This window comes from Salarias fasciatus, chromosome 1 (assembly GCF_902148845.1).
Source record: "Salarias fasciatus chromosome 1, fSalaFa1.1, whole genome shotgun sequence".
NCBI lineage: Eukaryota > Metazoa > Chordata > Actinopteri > Blenniiformes > Blenniidae > Salarias > Salarias fasciatus.
Window position 1 is genome coordinate 31,267,642 of NC_043745.1, and position 19,855 is coordinate 31,287,496.

A 19,855-nucleotide genomic window follows, 5' to 3' on the forward strand; every position below is an offset into this window, starting at 1 on the left:
TAGCACACACAGAGGAGAATGTTCTGCGACATGTCCGCTAGAACTAATCCGTGTCTTTTTTTTTCTTTCCTTTTTTTCACCTTGGCAATGTCATTGATGAGGTCCTGATAGCGGTTCTCCGGGTGAACCTTTCCCAGCTCTGCCAGCCGCTGCAGGTTGCTCTTGATCTTGTCTTTCTTTCCCTGCAGGGTCAGGCTGTCGTCCACCACTGGTTTGACCTGCTTCATCTTTTCTGGAGTTTTAGCGTCCCTGATGGCCCTCCTCTGCATGGCACGCTGGTACTCCGCTTCCTGAACACACAGATTATGGATTTAAATCACGGGAACCTGATCCACTGTCCAAGATGGGTAGATCCCGTGCTGTTAAAAATGTGTCTATCATGTGATTGAAGTAAAGAGCGGCCAGTTTAAGAGCTCTGTTCCTCTCATGCACGAGCCACTTAACACTGCTGGGGTTAAAATCATCAAAATATTGTCGGTAAATTTATGAATGAAATTTTGTGCAATCATGCAATAATTGTAGGAGTCATGACTGGGGTTACATTACATGTAAACATCAAGGAAGTGCAGTGCAAGTGTGATGTACTTTCCAAAGAGCGACCAGTGTGTGACAGGTTCATGGCTTGATGCTTGTATTCTACAGATGCCATCGTATTTGCAGTTTGGGAACCACAAAGAAGTTATTTGTGAAGTTTGTTATATAAAAAAATGTAGTTCTTGAGTGTCCTTTACACAGGAACCTCTGCACAGGAGAACAAGTCAGATTTGATGATTTTCATATGTATTTTATTCTGTTGAAGAATATGACTGAAAACATGCAAAATCTCTTTGGCATGTGTGTTTTTTAAGCAGATTCTCCCTTAGAGATTTGTGTTGTACTTGGTTATATCAAGGAAAAGTGAAGTGATGATGACTTTCAATGCATTTCAGTGCATTTGCTGTATGTGAAATACAGTGCTAGGCATAATAAAACCAAGTGTCTGTTAAAAGTGAATGGAAAAGATCAACAATACTCTCGAATATGACAGCGTTGTGAATTTGCATCAATTTCTGATTATTTTGACTGTGAAATGAAGGAAGGCAATCAAGTATTTAACTTTTATCCATAGCATTACATAGTAATGGATCAAAAAGGTCAGGTACTAAGCTCAATATTAAAGCATTGTCTCAGCTGCTGTCAGCCGTTCATTGAAGTCTTTTCGATGACATTATTAAACACCTGCAGCAGCATCAGACAAGAGCAGGAGCTCATCTCAATAGGGGCACAGCTGAGAGCATTAACACAAGTGGCACCGGATGACAGGATCTGGAAGTAATCTCCACTCATATACCACTTTAGGAGTCTTGAAGCACTTTGTGAGATCAGTGATTGACCTCTCTCTCACACACATTCAATGTGAAATACAACTCGAGCTTCAGAAAATTTACAGGCTGGATTCAACAGCAGTCTTCCGATTAAAGGACAACCTGCTTTACTCAACTGAGCCATAGCCCTTTGGATTACCACATTTTTATCTATCCATCTTAATCCTCTTTAGGGGGAATTTCTTTACCCACTTGACCCATGGGAGGGAGGGAAGGGAACCCAGAGTACCTGAAGGAATCCCACACACACACACGGACAGAACACGCAATATCTACAGACACACGCAGTATTTGAACCAGTGAGGCCGTCTCAGCGTGAGGCATGAGCGCGACCACTGCGCCACCGTGTGGTTGCTGCTTTGCTAGATTTGCATTATGTAGCACTTTAATCTGTGTGCTTTAAAACTTTAAAGTATGGCCATCGACGTGTTGAACGGTTAAAATGAAATGACAATCAAACTTTGTGTATATTGAATGTTTTAAAAATGTTTGTGCAATATTCAAAGTGAATTAATGTATAATAAATAATAAAAATAAGTATGTAAATGAACTTAGAATTCAGGTATTTGGTTGCAAACATAATTACAATTTTTCAATTTTACTTACTGAACAAGTTTATCAACAGACATCAGCATGTCTGAGATTCATACAAATGACAGTAGCGATCTTATCTGGCATCTGTATTTTGTGACATTACTTAAAAATGTCCTATTTCCTAAAAAACTCAGCAGTTGTTGCTGGAAAGAGGATGTTGCCTAAGAGGCGGTGGGTGCAATCCAGTGTGCACGCCGTCATCCACAAAACAGTTCGCCTTTGTCTTGGGTTGTGTTTAATAAGCGAGTTCCTGTTTTTAGGCAATCCAGTAGTTTTCCACTCAGATCAAACATGTAGGGTAGGCACTCAGAAAGGCTGTCCATCTTCTCGTGAGATTCTGGTTTGTTTACAGTAATTAAAGCTTCCTATGATTGATGTCCAGAGTATAAACAGAGTCCGTTTTGTCAAACTGTGACTTTACATTATCCTCGGAGTTCGTGCTTTACATCCAACCTGTTCTGTGCTGGCTGTTGAGTCCAGGATCTCAGTCAAAGTCTCTCCAGGTTGGAACCGAATCACATCCACAATGAGCCTCTTGGTGCTGTTAAGACAAAAGACCCATAAAATATAAGAAACCTCAGGAATTTTTGAAGTAACCTTGCAGAGCCATTCGGTTGAGTCCAATCCTGAATGAGTGAACTCACTTGAGGAGGAGAGTCTTGGCATCCATTTCAGCATTGGCCTCACCAGGGACATCGAACTTGTTTGTGAGTGTGAGTGAAACCTCGGTCTTCCCCATCTGCTCCTTGTTGGGGTCATCAGCAGGAAGAGGATTTTCACCTGAGTGAGACAGAGATCACTGAGATGAAAACAGAGTATATCAGGTGAAGGAACACTCTTTTCCTGTCTGTCACCTGTAGCTTTTACAGAAAGATTCAACAGTACTTTTGCAATTTGTAAGGACAGCTAGCTTTTCCCTTCAAGGATGAAATACAGAAGAAAAAGTAAATGATGTCTACATTTTGATTTCATAAGAACATGGTTTGCTCCTGTTAGTTTGATTTGACTGCCTATAGACAACTTCCTCCCTCGTTGCAGTGCACTCACCAATGAGGGACTCCACAGTGGGAACCTCACCCAGGTCCTCCAGCAGCTCGTGGATGGGGTCATTGTGCTCAGGGGCAATAGCATCTTGATGGTCCAGCAGCAGCTGATGAGACAGAAGAACTCATTTGGTTACGCCACAAAGGATCAAACAGTTCTGCCTCCTCAGTTAACACTCATGAATCCTGAAGTACCCTATAGACCAGGGGTGTCAAACTGAATCCCTCAAGGGCCGACATGCTGCATGTTTGAGATGTTTCTCTGCTTCAGCGCACCTGAATCTCATGTTGACGCTATCCTCAAGCTTGCAAAAAAAAAAAAAAAGACCCCGATCAGGAGCCTCATTGCAGTCAGCTGTGTTACAACTGGGAGAGACCTAAAGCATGCAGGATGCCAGCCCTGGCATGCCTGGAGGACTGGACACATGTGCTATAGACAAAGCATTCATCATTATCACTTCTACGACCAATACAATTAAGCCACTGTCAAACCTAAGAATCCAGTTACAAACATCTTCCTTTCTGAGGACTTAACAGCTAATCTTTTTCCATCCAGCTTTACAAACCCGAAGGCTGCTTTTTATTTTCCCAATCAGGTTAAAGATCAAACGTACAAAATCGGTATTGAAGGTGAATGACAAGGAACCTTTCCCTTTTGCTAACTTCAGAGGACGTAAACAGCGATGTGCACGACACAGAGGCGTGCATCAACCCAAGCGACCAAGCTTTGATGAGTTTTGTCCTTCTGGTTTGAATTCGTTCAGAAAATCCTCACCCACCTCCTTCCTCAGCTATGAACTGGAACGCTTGGAAAACTGCTTGGAAAATAAAATAGCAAGCTTGAACCAAAGCAAATCAGAAAATTCTGCTTATAACCACAGAACTTATTAAGTGCGTCAGCAATGTTGTCAAGTGTTGATTCATGAAGCAAACCGCTGAATTTTTCCAAACTGGATTCAACGATTCATTTTAAAAAATGACAGCGGTTCATATTTCATGTCATAGCTTCACATGTGACTTCCAAAGCATTTCATTTGGCTTTGCTTGATTTTGTTTTGTTAGATTAACTCTTAGTTTGAGGATTATGTCACCTTAAATTCAATTCAAAGTTTTTTATTGGTTTATTTTCAAGTTAACTTCATATTTAGTACTTGCAGTGAGATTTAAGAGTCAAAGAATATAAAAAAAAAAAAAAAGAAAAGAAAAAGAAGACTGAATCTCACTGTATGAGTGTTGATCATCTCTCCAATTGAGATGTAGATGACAGGCTTGGTGACTGTGACCAAGTCGGAGTATTGATCCACGTTGAACTTATCTTCCAGTGAAGGAACGTCGCATGCTGCCAAGAAAAAGCGTCTGATGGAGAAAATAAATGGGAAAAGTCAGGAGAAAGAGTTTTTTGTTTTTTTTTTAATTATTAACCATAAAGTTAATGAGTGAAGCAATAAAAACATTGTAAAACATCATGATAAAAAAATAACATCTGCATCAAATGTGTGAACATTTCAGACCTGAACTTCTGGTAGGAGGCGCTGAGATATTCATTGATGGGATTGAGGTGGGCGTTGTCTCCCAAAAACATCTTGTTGGAGGCGGCGTGTTGCAGCATCTTGGCGATGGAGCCCAGGTTTCGCCGCTGCTCAGTGGTCAGCTGGCCGCCAGCAGACACGTCGATGATGTCAAAGGCGTCGGGCGCCACGATGGCCGGGTTCATGTAGCGATAATACAAAAGGTTCCCAATAATCTGAAAGACCAGAAAACACTTGAAACGTCCTCTTGCCAAATTTTGATACTGACATATAGAATTTTTCAGAACTGTTGATGATTTTTGTATTTTCCCCCATTATAGGATGGTTTGGATTAATCATCACAGAAATGATTCACATGCTCTCCTGAAATGAGGAAGAAATATGCAGAGTGCCAGAAAACAGCTTGAGGAGAGGAGAGCCAGAAGAGCGGCGCGGCTCACCTTGATGTCAGCAGACAGAGAGAAGGAGGACACCCGTAACTCGGAAAGAGAGGCCGGAGCTGATTGGCGAGATGGAAAGGGAAGCAGCAGAGGGAAAAAAACGAAAGAAATGTGGAACAGTGAGGGCAGAAGCAAGAAGGAGATGACAAGAAGGCAACAGTTGAATGAGGAGGGTCAAAGAGGAGGCGCTATGCTTGTCAAACGCTTGTTAAAAGGTTCTTTTCACTCAGTTTATAACAGAGAAAATTTAAAGGCAAGCTGCATATTACTAAAGAGAAAGAAGGAAGTTTTCTCAGGATTTCACGTGATTTGGTTTGGTAAAGTTTGATGAGCCAAAAACACGTCAAACGAACCCAAAACAGATTCTACTATGTTATATATGAGGCAGAAAAATCTGTGTATTCTCTGTGATTGGGGTGAACCGATTTGTTAAAGACGAGAAGATCAGAAACTGTCTGGCATCAATCCAAAATACAAACCTTGAGCAGCTCGTCCTCTGAAGCGTCTGGAAACTTCTCGTGAAGCGTATCCTTGAGCACTTTGGAGATGAACCTCATCCCGTATCTGACAGAGAAAAACCAAACAGTGATTCGTGTTCGGCCGGGAGGGAAGAAACAGGAGCTGGTTTAAGACGGTGCAAGATCAACTTACGGAATTTTATCCACCGACACGATGATTGCAGAGAGAAATTTGTCAGTGATGGTCTTCATGTTCTTGATGGAGGCTTCCAGCCTCGTCCTCACCTCCTCGTGAGCCATCGCCTGCTCTGGAGTCACGTCATACGGCAGTTTGCTGTTGAAAGGAAAACAAAATATCCAGATTTGTTTGAAGGGTTCAGCTGGTCTATCCCAGTTTATCGCAAATGAAACACAAAGGAACACATAGTCAACACTGTCTGCACTTCATGTGGAGTCACCAGTTAACCTAACAAGCATATCTTATATTGAGGGAGCAACGCAGAGTAAAAACAATGCTTTTATGTGGGTGTGTGGTAGGATCAATACATTAAACAGATGCTGGACTGTGACCCTCCAGGACCAGGAATGCCCTTCTCTCTGTCACAGCACAGCTCCGGGCTCATCTCAGGCTCACCTGGCCTCTCCGGTCTGCGTCTCCATCTGGTTCACCCAGCTCTTGTAGATGTCCACTGGATCTGTCTTGATGTTTAGCGTTTTGTCGTCCATGATCTCCTTGACGACTGGCGCCAGGATTTGCCGCAGCGCGTTTTGTCCCCGCGCACCTCGGTGGAAACTCACCACCATCTTGATTACGGTCGGGTTTCCTGTGACAACCTCCTTCATCTGGTCCACCTTCGACCTGCAGACAGCGGTCAGGGGAAACAATCAGCCTTCAACTGTACAGCGGTCCAGCATTTTTACGTGCAATTTGACTTTGTTTTGCAGGGATTCTCACTTGATTTCCTCTTGCAGAGCAGTTTTAAAGAGCTTCAGCAGCAGGTACTCCTCCCTCTGGTTTGAGGCGTAGTTGTACAGAGTGAAGATGACGGAGTCCATGAACTTTGTCGATTTATTCTGAGGCATCTGGAAGATCAGCTTGGCGAGATATGTGGGGTTGGTCTAAAGAGAAGCAGACACTGTGTTGAGGAGACATTTGAGCATCACAACCATTTCGTGCTTCATGCCAGAAGGTAACAACATTAACTGATTCCTATTATGAAATAAGTACAACCATTTTGTTCCTGCCTTCATAAAATACTGAGCAAAGCTTGTATTGTTACCTGTAACAGGTAAAATAAGTACTGGTAGGCTTCCAGTTTGAGCCTCTTCTCCTTGCTGAGAGCCTTCAGGCCGCCCCGCTGCTTGTTCATCATCATCATGTCGGAGAGCTGGCCCTTGTTCTTCTTGGTCAGCTTCTTGCTGTGAGACACCACCTCCTGCAGGGTGATCTTGTTCTTCACCAGCAGGCCGATCTTGATGTCCATCAGGTTCAGGTCGTTCTCCAGCTGCTGGTTGGAGCGGATGTTGGTCACCACCTCTTCGCGGAGGCGCATCAGTTCCAACTCCTCCTGGAAGTCCTGATCGCTGTGGTCCAGCAGGTGGACGAACTTCCTCACCACCGCCATGGGAGGGTCGTCAGCACTGACTGTCAACACATAGCAGGAGTTAAGTTATTCAGGGACTGAAAACAGGAATTATATTCTGGTCATAATTCAGGTATCACTCACTCAGTGTCTTGTAGTCGTCTCTGGCCTTGTTGGCTCTAATGAAAGCCTGAATCTTTATCACGTCATTGATCTGTGATGAAAACCAGCCGTCGGCAAATGATCAATAGTGCTCATTACAAACAACACAACAGGACTCAGCAGGGAAAACAACCTAACAAATGTCAAATACAGACATCTGTCCCAGAGGGGCAGGTGCAAATGTCAACTCCAGCGTGGAGGCAAACTGAAGTCCAGGCAACAAGATTAAAGCCTTTCATTAAATAACGAGCAAATTTGTTGACTTTAAAAATCAATCTTTAAGACAGGAGCTGTGCAGTGCCTGCACTCTGTTAATTGAAATGGTCCAAAATTGAATCAATGGCTAATTTGGTTTAATACTCACATGATCTTTAAAGTACTGCAGACGATCCCTGTACTTCTTTCTGGCTTGATGCATCCGAACCATAGCCTGGATCTGAGGACGACACGCACACAAGTCAAAATACGCCTCAAACAAAACTGTCTTAGCTTTGGCTTGATAAGTAACGGGGGAAAAAAAAAAATCAATGAATTTTGATGACAAACCAGTTTATGAAATGGGTCAACAAATCAGAAGTGTCTATTTTCATAACAGTGTTAATGCTTTCACTCTGAATATGATGGATTTTAATTGTGTTGTGTCTCGGGTGGGTAACCATTTCAGAATCTGCACAAGAGGACCTCCACAGTTATCCACCGTCGTAGCCAGCTCCAACAAGGCTGCACCAATGGGTCCAAATGTTCATCTGATAAGATATTCCTGATTAATCTACCTTGACAGCCTCGTCAGAGTGGTCCTTAAGATACTGCTTGCGGTCCTTGAACTTCTTCCTCTGCTTGTAGCCTTTCCAGTGAGCCTGAGGGGGGGGAAAAAACAAAAACGGCACCAGATTTCATTCCAGGCTGATGTTTTACGTTTTTGTTTCAAGCTGGATTAGTATGATGGGTGTTAGCACGACTGTCTCACTTGTATGCATGCAACAGCAGGATCTTGCGACTGCAGGAAGTCCATCCGCTCCTTCACGCCTTTCCTCACCAGGTAGCCACGGCAACGGGCTTGTAGCTTGCTGATAAGGGCCTCGTTAGCCAGCCACAGCTGTTCTCGATTGTAGGCTGTGGTTACCCCGGAAACCACGCCCTGACAGGGATTGATTGATTGATTGGCATTAATTTTCAACATGCAATTAAGTCACAACAGAAGCACTATGAGGAAAGCATTCAATCTCCCAAATATAAAAGCTACCGTCCAGTCAATCAATCACTTCAACACACAAATCTTCATACTGACAGAAACATATACGACATATTCAAAAATGAGGATTCCCCTTTTTTCTATTACTTGGGAATGATCCGTTTCCTATAGATGTCTTTTTTATTTCTGATTTTTTTTGTTTTAATATGTTCAACAATGTATATTTAGGTCCTATTACAAGCCATTTGAGTATAATAATACTGCATATATAATAAAACAAAGCAGATGCATCTTTTTTATCTATATACACAGGTAGTTAATAAAAATATGCAGATAATAAGATATCTCAAGGAAAATAAAAGTTGAAGATGCGCCTACCTGGATGTCGTCTTTGTTGAGCTGCGTGTTGTTCTGCACAAAGTTCTCTGGCTCCACCCAGGTGCCGTCCCTGGTATTCAGGTTGTAGTAGTAGTCGTGTCCTCCTTTCACCCAGTGTTTCACCCACTCGCTGCCATTGTCCCCTGAGCAAGTAGCGTGACAGTCAATAACATGACAGCGCAGCTTCTTTCAATAAACAACATCTCCAAAGCAATCTTGGGCATAACTAAAACCACACATTTCCCTACTCATTAAGCCAACTGTAAATTTATCTCTTAGGTTTGTGCCAAAAATAAGAAAGAAATACAATTAAAGAATGTTCATATCAAACTGTGTTAAAATTTGTTGCATTTTGAAATCTTGTGGTTAAAATCTGATCTTAGTGGTTTCAAATGCCACATTTGGCAAGACTGCTTTCAGCTCTTATGTTGCAGATAGCAGGAAAAGCCCTTCAGTAGATCTGAGACAGATAGTTAATAACAGATTTCAACATGCCTGCCTCTCGAAAACAAATAATCTATTTAAAAAAATATAATAAAAGTCACAAGATACATTACAAATTTCTTCACAAACGTCACCAAAGACTGATCGCAGTAAAACACTCCTATTTAATATTTTTTTTCCCCAAGCTACAATGTTCTCAGAGACTGAAACCCTGAAGCAGTGGCGTCAGCTGTAACGTAAGCTCAGCTCCCTCCTCACCGTCTTTCTTCTTCTCGTCTTTAATCTTGGACATGTTGTCCTGGTACGTCTGCGCACACTCGGAGGTGACGCCGTACAGTCCCGCTCCGGGGTGACGCAAAGCGGCCAGAGTCTGGGCTGCATCTCTGGTGTCCACTGCCTCGTTGATTCCCTGGATGGACTGAGAGACTGCAGATACAAATACCAGGTTCCCATCAGCTTCACACTTCAGTGTGAATGCAAATTATATTAAAAAAAATGACATAATTGTCTGTAGACTTACACAACAAAGCCTCTCTGGTGTCTTGGTTTGCCTTTGAAATGGCATCTTGGATCTCATCCAGCCACAGCACAGCAGAGGGGTCCTGTGTCTCCTGGATTGACAGAAGAAAAAAAAAGTATATCAAGAATTAAAAAAAAAAAAAATAGAAATCAAAGAGTTGCCATCTCAAAGATTTAGAGCACATATTGAGAACATTCAATATTAAAGACAAGAGTATTAAAGGAAAAAGAGGCATTGAAAAGTAAAATAGCAGATTAAGGAGACAGAGGATTTGTGTTCTCAGCGACTGTTGGCGATGTTTTGAATGAGAACTCAGCAAAATGAAATGTGTTTGAAAAGAAAAAAATAGAATTTTAGAAACAAGAATTTACTTCACTGAAATTTTCTGTAAAAAATTTGAGAACAGACTGCAGTTGTCCAAAAATTGAATTTTAAATTCCTTATTTGGACTGCACTGCTTATATAAATGACGATATTCTGTTTATTGGTGGCTGTGTTGGATTGCTTTCAGTATGAATTGTTTTTCTTGTTTTTTCCTGTTTTGGTTTGTTTTATGGACTCAAGAGTCTGGAATAAAGATTTATTGACTGATGCCGATGTGATAACAAAAAATGGATTTTGCAAATAATTTAATTTAATACTTCTATCAAAAGGGAAACGAGTGAGACGCTTCTTATTGTCATAATCCCAAAGGGTGATTATGCACTAAAACAAAACAAAACTGAGACCAGGGCAAAAGAAACACACCCATTGATTGGATATTGCTGCAACTGACTTGTTAAAGATATCAGAAATCTACCAAAATATCACCTTTGTTCACTTTGTTTTTACCAAATATGTTATGACGTGTGACCATGTGTCAGAAGCAGGAGTGGACCAGGATTTAAAGTGCCAAACTTGTGGCTAGAAGGTCAAATATCATATCACACACTTCTAATATCCATCAAGAAGGACAGAAAGGCGTGAAACTCTCCTCAAGTCAATCATGTTACTCATGAGCAGACCTCAGAGCTGAGCAGTCAGAAGATAATCCTATTTGTTTTCATGGAAACTACACACAGCACAGATATAAAACAATCATAAATGCTTCATCGTCAACATGTTGCGATGACAAACCGCTCATTACAACCAGGTGTGCTGAAGCAGAGAGTCAGCCATCCATTCAGGATCAAGATTAAAACGCTGCCGATCTGTTCTGGACTGCAATGATGCACAGCTGCGTCCAGGTGGCGCCGTCTGGCTCTGCACAACCTGTGAGCCAGCCGACTTGTTGCTTCTGCTGCTGCATCTAGAGTCTGGTAAAACAGGCAGCTTATTTCCCGCCCCTTCATGCTGTGCTTCAGGGTAAAGGAGGGGAGGCGTGCCCCTGTGCATGTAGGTGTGTGTGTGTGTGTATGTGTGTGTGTGTGAGAAAGTAGTGGGCGGGTAAAAAGTGATACTGGAGCTTGACAATTTCTTATGCAAGAGGTGGGCAGGCTGGTCTGAAATCTGCAGCTGCATGCACGGAGGACTCCAGCAGGCTCCGTCTTTATAGTAAATAAAAGCTTAAGGTGCTGATTAGTGTTTATACATTTGCATTCGGTGCAGTATAATGTGTATTTGTGGGGGATGAGTCAATGCAGCTGGCAGGAGGCGTTAGACAGGGTGTGGTGCACGGGGCTGGTAGGGAGCTGGAGGAAGAATTAGATGCAGCTTGTTGAAGTACATTAGATATTACAAGCAAATTACAGGAATGGAGAAAGCAAACGCTTGGGACACGGAGTAGTTAAGAGACATATAATTATCTATGTCAACTCATCTGTTTCTTCTTTCTACCTCAGAAACCAAGATGTGTAACAACTTCTGCTTGTTTGTTTATATGTTGTTGTTTGTTTGTTTTTTTCTTCTTTCAAAAAAACCACTGGGGAGAATAGAAAAATTGAAAAATTCAATCACGGAATGGCTGATTAGATCTTCTTATTGGAGTTTAAATGAAAACATTTCAACAGAAATTGTAGTACTTACAAATTTTTTAGACAAGCACCCTTTTGAGATTGTATTAGTTTAGTAGCAGTGTCTCACTTTTCACAAGCATGACCACAGTGAGTCATTTGAATTGGCAACAATACATTTGGCGAGTTTTTACAACTTGTTTTTTCTGCTGCAAATGGGATTCAAACCCAGGTTTCCTACACTCGGTCAAGATGTAACCTGATGCATCAACATGTGGGTCTAGTACCTCAAGTCTGGAATGAGAAAATTATTTATAGTAATTTATTCAAGTTTAAGGAAATCCTGAAGCTGGTACAAAAAAAAAAAATACAATCAGACCACCAATTCAAGAAACAACAGATGTAAAAACTCTTATGATGCATTTCTTTTCTACACAGGCTTCTTTTGAACCTAACTTTCTGATTTGCTTAGAATCCATAAGGTCATTCATGCGTCTCCACATGCAGGAAATACAAAAACACACACAGATAAAAAAGCACATGACTCCCCCTGAAATGTCTGCAGCCCCGGCAGTGATTGTTGCGGCCACAAAGTCAAGTGATAATCATCTGAAGAGGCATGGAGGACAATATTTAGCTTGTTAGTCAGTGGAGTCTGGGCAGGACTTCCTGATGTTTTTCTAGGCGCAGCCCTCAGCCCACAGTCAGTCAGCTCCTGGCTGTCGTTCGATCTGACTAACTGCTCCACAACTGCCAGGCTAATGAGCCACGGCGAGAAGCCCACCACAGGCCGTCTCCCTCCACCTTGAAACACGTTGAAAGCAACACCGAGCCCTCCCTTTCAGCTGGGGAATACCTCGCCGGCATCAGCCCTTTCAAACTTTACAGGAAGTTCACAATCCTCCGACCACTTCCTGTCTTTTGCTCATCATCTCAATCAGACCCCTTCAGAAGCCTACAGCCAGACAACGGTGTGCGCAAAGGTCTCACCCACTTCACGGCGGTCAGCTTTCTGCCCTTTTATGGGAGCAAATGGCTGGAGAGTTGCTTGTTATTTCCTACGCCTGTGAAATCAGCAGGAAAAACAGGCCGCTGTTTTTTCCATGCACTTTTGTTTGCTTTAAAAAAAAAAACTGAGCTCAAAAAAGATGGATTAGAAAATGTCTATGACTCTGAATTTGATAAGAGGCTCTATTCACTGGATAAAAACAAACTTGCTACAGAAATAGATACACTGGAATGAATTCTTAAAAAAAAAAGTGTTACCATTAAACTATGAGCAGCTAACTTCTAAATTGAAGATTTGCACTTTCACCTGCAGCTATGTCAAAACCAGATCCCGCTCTCTAACCTGCAGCTTAAACATCTACAAAGTCCATAAACAGTACTTTGCTCATGGCATCATAAGCACATGGTGGTGAATAAATGCAAGAAGACTTTGATGAGCTCAAGTCCCTCAACAACACAGGCAAAATGACAAAGAAGACGACTGCTGGCGAGAAAAGGCCTCTTTCTATTGTCCTGCTGAATCTCACCGGACTCCAACTGAAGAAGAAAAACACCTTAAAGACATTAAGACACCATGGAAACATGTGGAAAGCTAAAAGAAAGAACGAGAACCTCAGACATACACATATTCATCTCAGAAAAGCGACAGGAAGTGAGCGGGAAGAAAAGATGATCACATCATGACATCAGTGTCTGCGCGAGTCACACCGGGCTGAAAAGCCTGAGTCACATGCAGACATCTGCAGCTCCGATGTGCCTCGAGAACCCTCAGAGAAATGATAGTCTAGGCTCGTGGTTTTGGATCCAACAGCTACACCGTGTCTCTTTTGCAGTCAAACTCTTAGTGCAGTCAAACAATCGCAAACGTGCAAAATAAGTCTGAAAAATAAAAGCATTCAGCTGTTTCCCAGATCTTCTTTAGACCCCAGAAAGCGCCTTATTTTAATTCTATTCATATGACCAGACCAGTATATGAACCTACAGACCCTGTGCCGCACTTTTACATCGGTTTGGGGATAATGATCAAATTTAAAATGGAAAAGTAATGAAAAAAACTCCCCAGTGTTAATCTTGTATCTATAGGGTTAACTTAAAGTTATTGTTTCTTCTGTTACATTTTTTTTTTTCCCATGTCCTTCTGTACTTTTCTGTGAAACGAGGCCCTGACCTCCCCATAATGACACATGAGCAGCCTGGCAGGGTGTTTTCTCTCCACCGACAGCGGCTTTGAGCTTCCGCTGGAGCTGGTGGACATGCGTCAACCCAAAAAAAAAGGCCGGCTACTAAAAATATCAATCTAATCAGGAACACATTCTCACAACTCTAAAGTATTTTTAAGGGAAATACAGAAATATACAGGATCAAATATCACTTTCATTTCACAGAACCTTAAAAGCCAGTGTGTAGCTGGCTGCTTTTCCTGCATTAGTGAAAGTTTCTAAGTTAAACTGATGCGAATCACCTTACAGTTTGAGCGGATGTCCGATGATACCGCTACTTTTGAGGATCATTATGAACATGATGTAACGTAGCTACATATTTTTATTGCAGTAACCAGGAATTGACTTCATTCAGACATCTTAAAATGCTGCTGTATGTCAGCTGATTTTCACCAAGTGTGTGAGCTGCTGTGAAAAAAGCATCTTGAAGTAGCTGCAATCAGACCGTGTTTGCATGAAGTGTTTGCATAGTGAACGCAGGATTACCATGTGTAAGTGAAAAAGCAAATTACTACACGAGACCGCAGGTGAGCGCTCATTCCACACCTCAGACTTTATATCTACTCTCTCTGCAGCAGCGGTGAGAGACATGCGGTTGTGCCTTACGTGAGCCTTCTCCCTGCGCGCCTCCAGAAGCTTGTCGTGGTAGTGCTGAGCGATAGATGGATCCACGTCGGTCAGCTTGGCCGAGGGGTTCTGAAGCATGGCCAGCGTCTTCATGGGATCTCCTTCGTCCAGGGCTTCGTTGATCTGACCGATGGCTGCAATTCCTGTGCACACATAAATGCAACGTCAGTCCACTGATAAGAAGATAAACTGCAAAGATAAAAAAAAAATAATGCAAATACAGAACCTCTGTACTTAAAGATGAGCAAAAAAATGTATTTTTTCATAGAGAATTGCTGCAGAGCAGCACAACTTTAGCCATGCTTACTCTGGGGCAAGAGAAGCAGAAGCTGTTACTTGTTTACGTCTATTCACTTGTTTCAACACAGAGTTTCTCTCAGGTCTCTGGTTACTCTGAATTAGCAGAGGGTGCATTTGTTTCACTTGTCTGCAAGTTTGATTTTCTGTCTCGTGTTAGATTTATAAACAGTAGAGGCTTTACGCTCCATTTCACCCGATATCTGCTGGGCAGGGCTTTTCTGCGATCCTATCTCAGTATCACTTACGCTCATGCTCCTCCTGCACAGTCAGGTTGACCTGGTCGATACAAGCCTGGATGTCGTTCCAGGTGAGATAGTCGCTGCCGTCCTCTCTGGCGGCTGCCTTCAGGCGCATCAGCTCATCCATGTACCTTAACAAACACATCGTTTAAGCACCACTTTAATGTCCTTCCTCGGTAAAACACACGTTTGGCTCCCCGTTGTCAGGCGCTTACCTTTGTGCGTATTCGTCCTCCACGTTACTGAGACCACTGACGGCACTGGACAGCTGTCTCCAGAGAGCGGCTCGGTCTCCAACGTCCATCGCCTGGTTCATCAGCACCACGGCAGACAGCATCTCCACCGCAACCAGCAGCTCAGGGTGGGACAGGGAGCCCTGCGTAGGCAGACGCCACACATCCATTTTACATGTCAAAATATCGATAAAGTTAGAAACTTATCCTAACTACTGAAGTGCAAAAGGCTAAAATGCTACAATTCTGGTTCGAGCTTTGTATACGTGAAAATATTCAATTGCCTTTTGTCCTTTCTAATAATACATTGAAATTGTTTTAGCTAGGAACATTTGGATGGAAAAAAACTACACATTTTAAGCTGAATCTCATATTTTCAAGACTATTTCAGGTTATAATGATGCATGCAAGAGTATAGAAATATAGTGACAGATTTTATTAGCTATATCTTCATCTTGTCAAACATTGATAAATATATATTGTAAATATATTGAGCGCATGCAATATGAAAATGATTTGGAGAAAGTGTAATAGCAAGTATTTTTGAATGAATATCATTAGAAATAATTTCTTGGCAAGTTCTAAGAACAAAACATTGCAATTCTAACAACGCAATTTAGAATGAAAGAAGTTAAAAATTTATGTCACAAAATTCAAAACTTGAAGCATTTGAAATATGCTGCTATATCTTCAGGAGTCTAAAAAGCTGAGAGTAAAACAAACCTGGGAGTATACGGTGTGTAGCAGATTGCTGTATAAAATCCACCTGTGTGCATCCGTGTACTTTTGAGTCGTGGGGCCCAGAATAGGTTTTCATTTTCAGGCCATCTAATATTTTCACTTTGGTTCAAAAACCACATGCTGACGTGCTGATGTTGCAGCTGTGAGCTCAACGCGCTGTACGTTCTGTTTGAGCGTGCGTTTCTGACCTCCTGGCTTTGCTGCTGCAGGCTGTAGAGCTCTCTCTGGTAGAGGTCGGCAGCACTGGGGTAGACCTCGGGCAGCTGAGCGTCGGGGTTCATCAGCTCCTGCACCGTCGTCTCCGCCACTCCTGCTCTGATGGCGGCGTTGATGCGCTCGACAGCTTTGAGCGCTACACGGACCCGAGAGGTGAAGTTAAGTTAAAAAAAAAAAAAAAAAAATGAACAAAATAGAAGGAAGAAAAAAAAAATCCAGAGGAGCTTACTCTTTAGATAGCCTTCTGCTGTCTCGTTGGCCAAGTCCACGCCGCCCTGCAGCTCGTCTTTGGTCAGCGCTTCTCCTGGAGACAACTGCGAGGACGAGACGAGCAGAGATGTCGCGACTGTTTTCTCCACACAATCATCCTTCCATAGCGGTGAAACCTGCGCCGACCTGCTCCTTGTTCTCGCGGTCCCCCTGCAGCTGTTTCAGGTACCAGCTTTTGTTCTGAGGCTGCAGGTTGTGAATGCCCAGGGCCTTCAGCGCCTCATACAGCTTCTCCTCATCGCCGCTCAGCAGAGCCTTCTCAGCAGCACTCAGCGCGTTGCTCACTGTCAGAGAAAGGGTTAACAGATCAGAAGGGCATCTGTACCTAACCGGTAAATCTATGTCAAGCTTGCGCAAAGCAAAGATTGGCTACTTTGAGGAATTTAAAATATAAAACACGCTTTAAGTTGGTTCACTCTTTTTTGTTGACTACATAATTCAATATGTGTGTGTTAATAGTTTTGATGCCTTCAGTGAGAATCTACAAAATAAATAGTCAAGAAAATAAAGAGAGAAACACTGAATGAGAAGGTAAAATCAAACTTTTCATTGGAGGAGTGTGTGTGGACATGTATTTATCACTGTTACAGGGGCCTAAATTTGTTGCCACACACACATGACAGGAGACTTAATATCACTGCAGGGACATAAAGTAAATCTCCATAAGAATTTTTTTTAAAATGTACACAAATGATGATTACACAAAGATGAAGTAGTAGAAAAGGCTTAGTTAAAAAAAAAATAAATAAATAAAAAAAAAATTGCTTTTGTCTATGCAATTTCTTTGAAACCGTAAAAACACGTGTGTGTACATGTTTGTACAACTGTTGTAAAGACCCAAATCTATTTAGACATTCATGTCATGAAGACTTATCCCCCCTCGGGATACAGAAACCAAGTATTCACAATGAAATTTCAAAAGTTTTACGGAGATGACATGTTTTCAAGGTCTTCGACCGTTAAGCTATTTCAGGGTGGGGCAGAGAAATCCCACCGTCAAACCACAAACCACCACCTCTAAAGTTTCAGCAGACGGAGACGCGTCTCTAATACTTCAGGAATGAATCTGTTTAAAGTATGAAGAGGTCTCATGAGGACATGCATCACATGACGTTTCAGGTCAGGCAGATTATAGTCAAACAAACAGAGTAAGTCTGCAGGAAATGAGTGGAAGTCAATGCAAGTCACCAAATGGTGTGACTGCGTGTGCGTGTGTGTGTGTGTTACCGTTGACTTGGTTGACGTTGCCCTGGATTTCAGCCTGTGTGAGGAGCTCGTCGTAGATGTCTCTCTCTGCGTCTGCATTCTCCATTTGCTGTTGAAGCAGATCAAAAGAAACTGAGCGCATGTATCCTCGGCTTTTGGACTTGCATTGACACAACTGTGTGTGTGTGTGTGTGTGTGTGTGTGTGTGTGTGTGTGTGTGTGTGTGTGCTTTTCTTCAACATGTTGATTTTGTTTTATCTGTGATAGCTGTCGGACATCCTCTGAGCCTCTCACCCGTTTGCGTGAGTTGGCCACCTTCTCCCCTTTGGCCCGGTACAGCGTGTCGTGGTACTGGCTGGCGGAGCTGGGATCCAGCTGGACCAGCATGGCGTTGGGGTTCTGCATGGCGGCCAGCGTGCCCTCCGGTACCCCCTGATCGATAGCCTCATTAATGGCGATCACAGCGGCATGCACTGACGATGGAAGAAAAGACAGATGAGTCGGTTTCATATTGATTTAGGAGGCTTTTTATCCGTTTTGTTTTGTCTAAAAAGAAGAGACATGTTTACATAAGAGCATTGCTATATCTCGCCATTATCTGCGTGGTTATGATGAAAAACTCTTGAGTTTTAACAGAATAGAATAAGGGTTCTCTCAAAAAAACTACTACCTTACTGTAGCATGGTATAAGCTATAAATCTTAAATCTTTTAATATAACTTTCCATCTAAAATTGTATTTACAATGACAAAATTCATCAAATGTGTATTCCACAAACTCATCAACAAATGAGTTATGTCAGTTTAGCTTTACTATTAAATGAGACTATTTCTAGAAACTAAATTTTACGGTTTATTGCCATTCATTTGTGATTTCGCTCTTATTTCTTGGTGATTTTAGTGTTTGTTACACAGCACTTTGTAAGACTGCTTTTGATGCTACATGATTAAATGTACAATTTTCAATTTGTAAGTCAACTAAAAGAGGCATCTGCACAGTTTTTACTGCACAGACTTGTTTAAATAACATTTATTTGTTCTTTTTTCTTTTCTTTTGATCTCAGTTTAGGGACTGATTTTTATTTTTTTTCAGGCCATTGCTCTATTATTTCATTTGAGACAAAAATACATTAATAAATAAAATGTGAAACTGTGAAAAATAAGATTTTTTTTCCAGTCGAGGCTGTCTTGCGAAAAAATACATCTACTATAACTGATCCATTATCTGTATTGATGTCTGACAAAATGACAAAGAATCTGAAGCCAGAGAGGATTCATTCCTCCCAATCTGACATCTGAAGCTTTCTCACGTGCTGCTTCGTCCACTGAGAGCTCATTGGCCAGGATCCCGCCAATCTTGCTGAAGGCGGGCATCTGGATGCCGTACTTTTCCAGCTCGCTCTTCATGTTGTTGATCTCCTCCTCTGGGAGAGGGAAAGCAGAGAAGAAGAAGCAGACCCGTGAAAAAAGAAAAAGAGAACCAGGGGGTGGAGGGGGGAAGAAAGCAGGGGTGAGGGAAGCGGGGGTGAGGATGTTGAGACGAACTGTTCCAGGCTCATGTGTTATATTCCACTTTCTGAGACTGGGCTCTGGGACCGGGAGCTGCGCGGGGAAAAAAAGCTCCCACAGTTCCTAATGACTTTCACATTTCCAGCAGCTCCTCCACGTTGAGGCCTGCCGTGCTCTGTGCTCGCAGTTCTGCTTTCAGGGTGCAAACAAGTTCAGCCGATTCTTAAATATCGTGTTGACTTTGGCGGCACGGTGGCATTTGTAACGCTCTGGAATAAATGTGACTTTTACAGGAGAGAGGATGAGGAAAACAGATGAGCACACACTCGAGCTGGGGCTCAAACTTACCGGTGAAATCGACTTTTCCATAAAGATCCTGGATCTGAGGAGCCAAGCCCAGCTTGAACAAGTACAGGCTGTGAAAAACGACAAAGGGTAAACTGACGTGAAAAAAAAAAAAGAAGACACAATGTCCAGCCAGAGGAGTGAACGTCAAAGAAAAACGAGGTGGGGCAGCATCAAACAAATCAACAATGAATGATATATTGTGTTCGATTGTTTTTTGTTTTTTTTTGAAAGTTGCACATATTACTGCTTCAGAACTTAAGATAATGGTGGTTAGAAGCTTCATTGGTGAAAAAAAAAAAAAA

General features: G+C 42.2%; 1 protein-coding gene across 1 annotated transcript in view; it reads right to left on the reverse strand.

The window, feature by feature from the left end:
- iqgap1 (IQ motif containing GTPase activating protein 1) overlaps nt 1-19,855 on the reverse strand; it is a 49,481-nt gene that overhangs the window by 5,608 nt on the left and 24,018 nt on the right. The window contains exons 6-33 of the mRNA XM_030084801.1: nt 19,554-19,621; nt 19,007-19,120; nt 17,993-18,171; nt 17,720-17,807; nt 16,619-16,776; nt 16,452-16,536; nt 16,195-16,358; nt 15,248-15,408; nt 15,039-15,163; nt 14,473-14,636; nt 9,708-9,798; nt 9,446-9,613; nt 8,744-8,886; nt 8,141-8,311; nt 7,947-8,030; nt 7,538-7,609; nt 7,156-7,225; nt 6,709-7,073; nt 6,384-6,547; nt 6,063-6,287; nt 5,622-5,762; nt 5,450-5,534; nt 4,513-4,745; nt 4,225-4,357; nt 3,006-3,108; nt 2,603-2,738; nt 2,412-2,499; nt 81-290 (exon numbers count right to left, since the gene is read on the reverse strand). Coding sequence (XP_029940661.1) covers nt 81-290; nt 2,412-2,499; nt 2,603-2,738; nt 3,006-3,108; nt 4,225-4,357; nt 4,513-4,745; nt 5,450-5,534; nt 5,622-5,762; nt 6,063-6,287; nt 6,384-6,547; nt 6,709-7,073; nt 7,156-7,225; nt 7,538-7,609; nt 7,947-8,030; nt 8,141-8,311; nt 8,744-8,886; nt 9,446-9,613; nt 9,708-9,798; nt 14,473-14,636; nt 15,039-15,163; nt 15,248-15,408; nt 16,195-16,358; nt 16,452-16,536; nt 16,619-16,776; nt 17,720-17,807; nt 17,993-18,171; nt 19,007-19,120; nt 19,554-19,621 — 3,988 coding nt within the window. The remainder of the gene's footprint in view (nt 1-80; nt 291-2,411; nt 2,500-2,602; nt 2,739-3,005; nt 3,109-4,224; nt 4,358-4,512; nt 4,746-5,449; nt 5,535-5,621; nt 5,763-6,062; nt 6,288-6,383; nt 6,548-6,708; nt 7,074-7,155; nt 7,226-7,537; nt 7,610-7,946; nt 8,031-8,140; nt 8,312-8,743; nt 8,887-9,445; nt 9,614-9,707; nt 9,799-14,472; nt 14,637-15,038; nt 15,164-15,247; nt 15,409-16,194; nt 16,359-16,451; nt 16,537-16,618; nt 16,777-17,719; nt 17,808-17,992; nt 18,172-19,006; nt 19,121-19,553; nt 19,622-19,855) is intronic.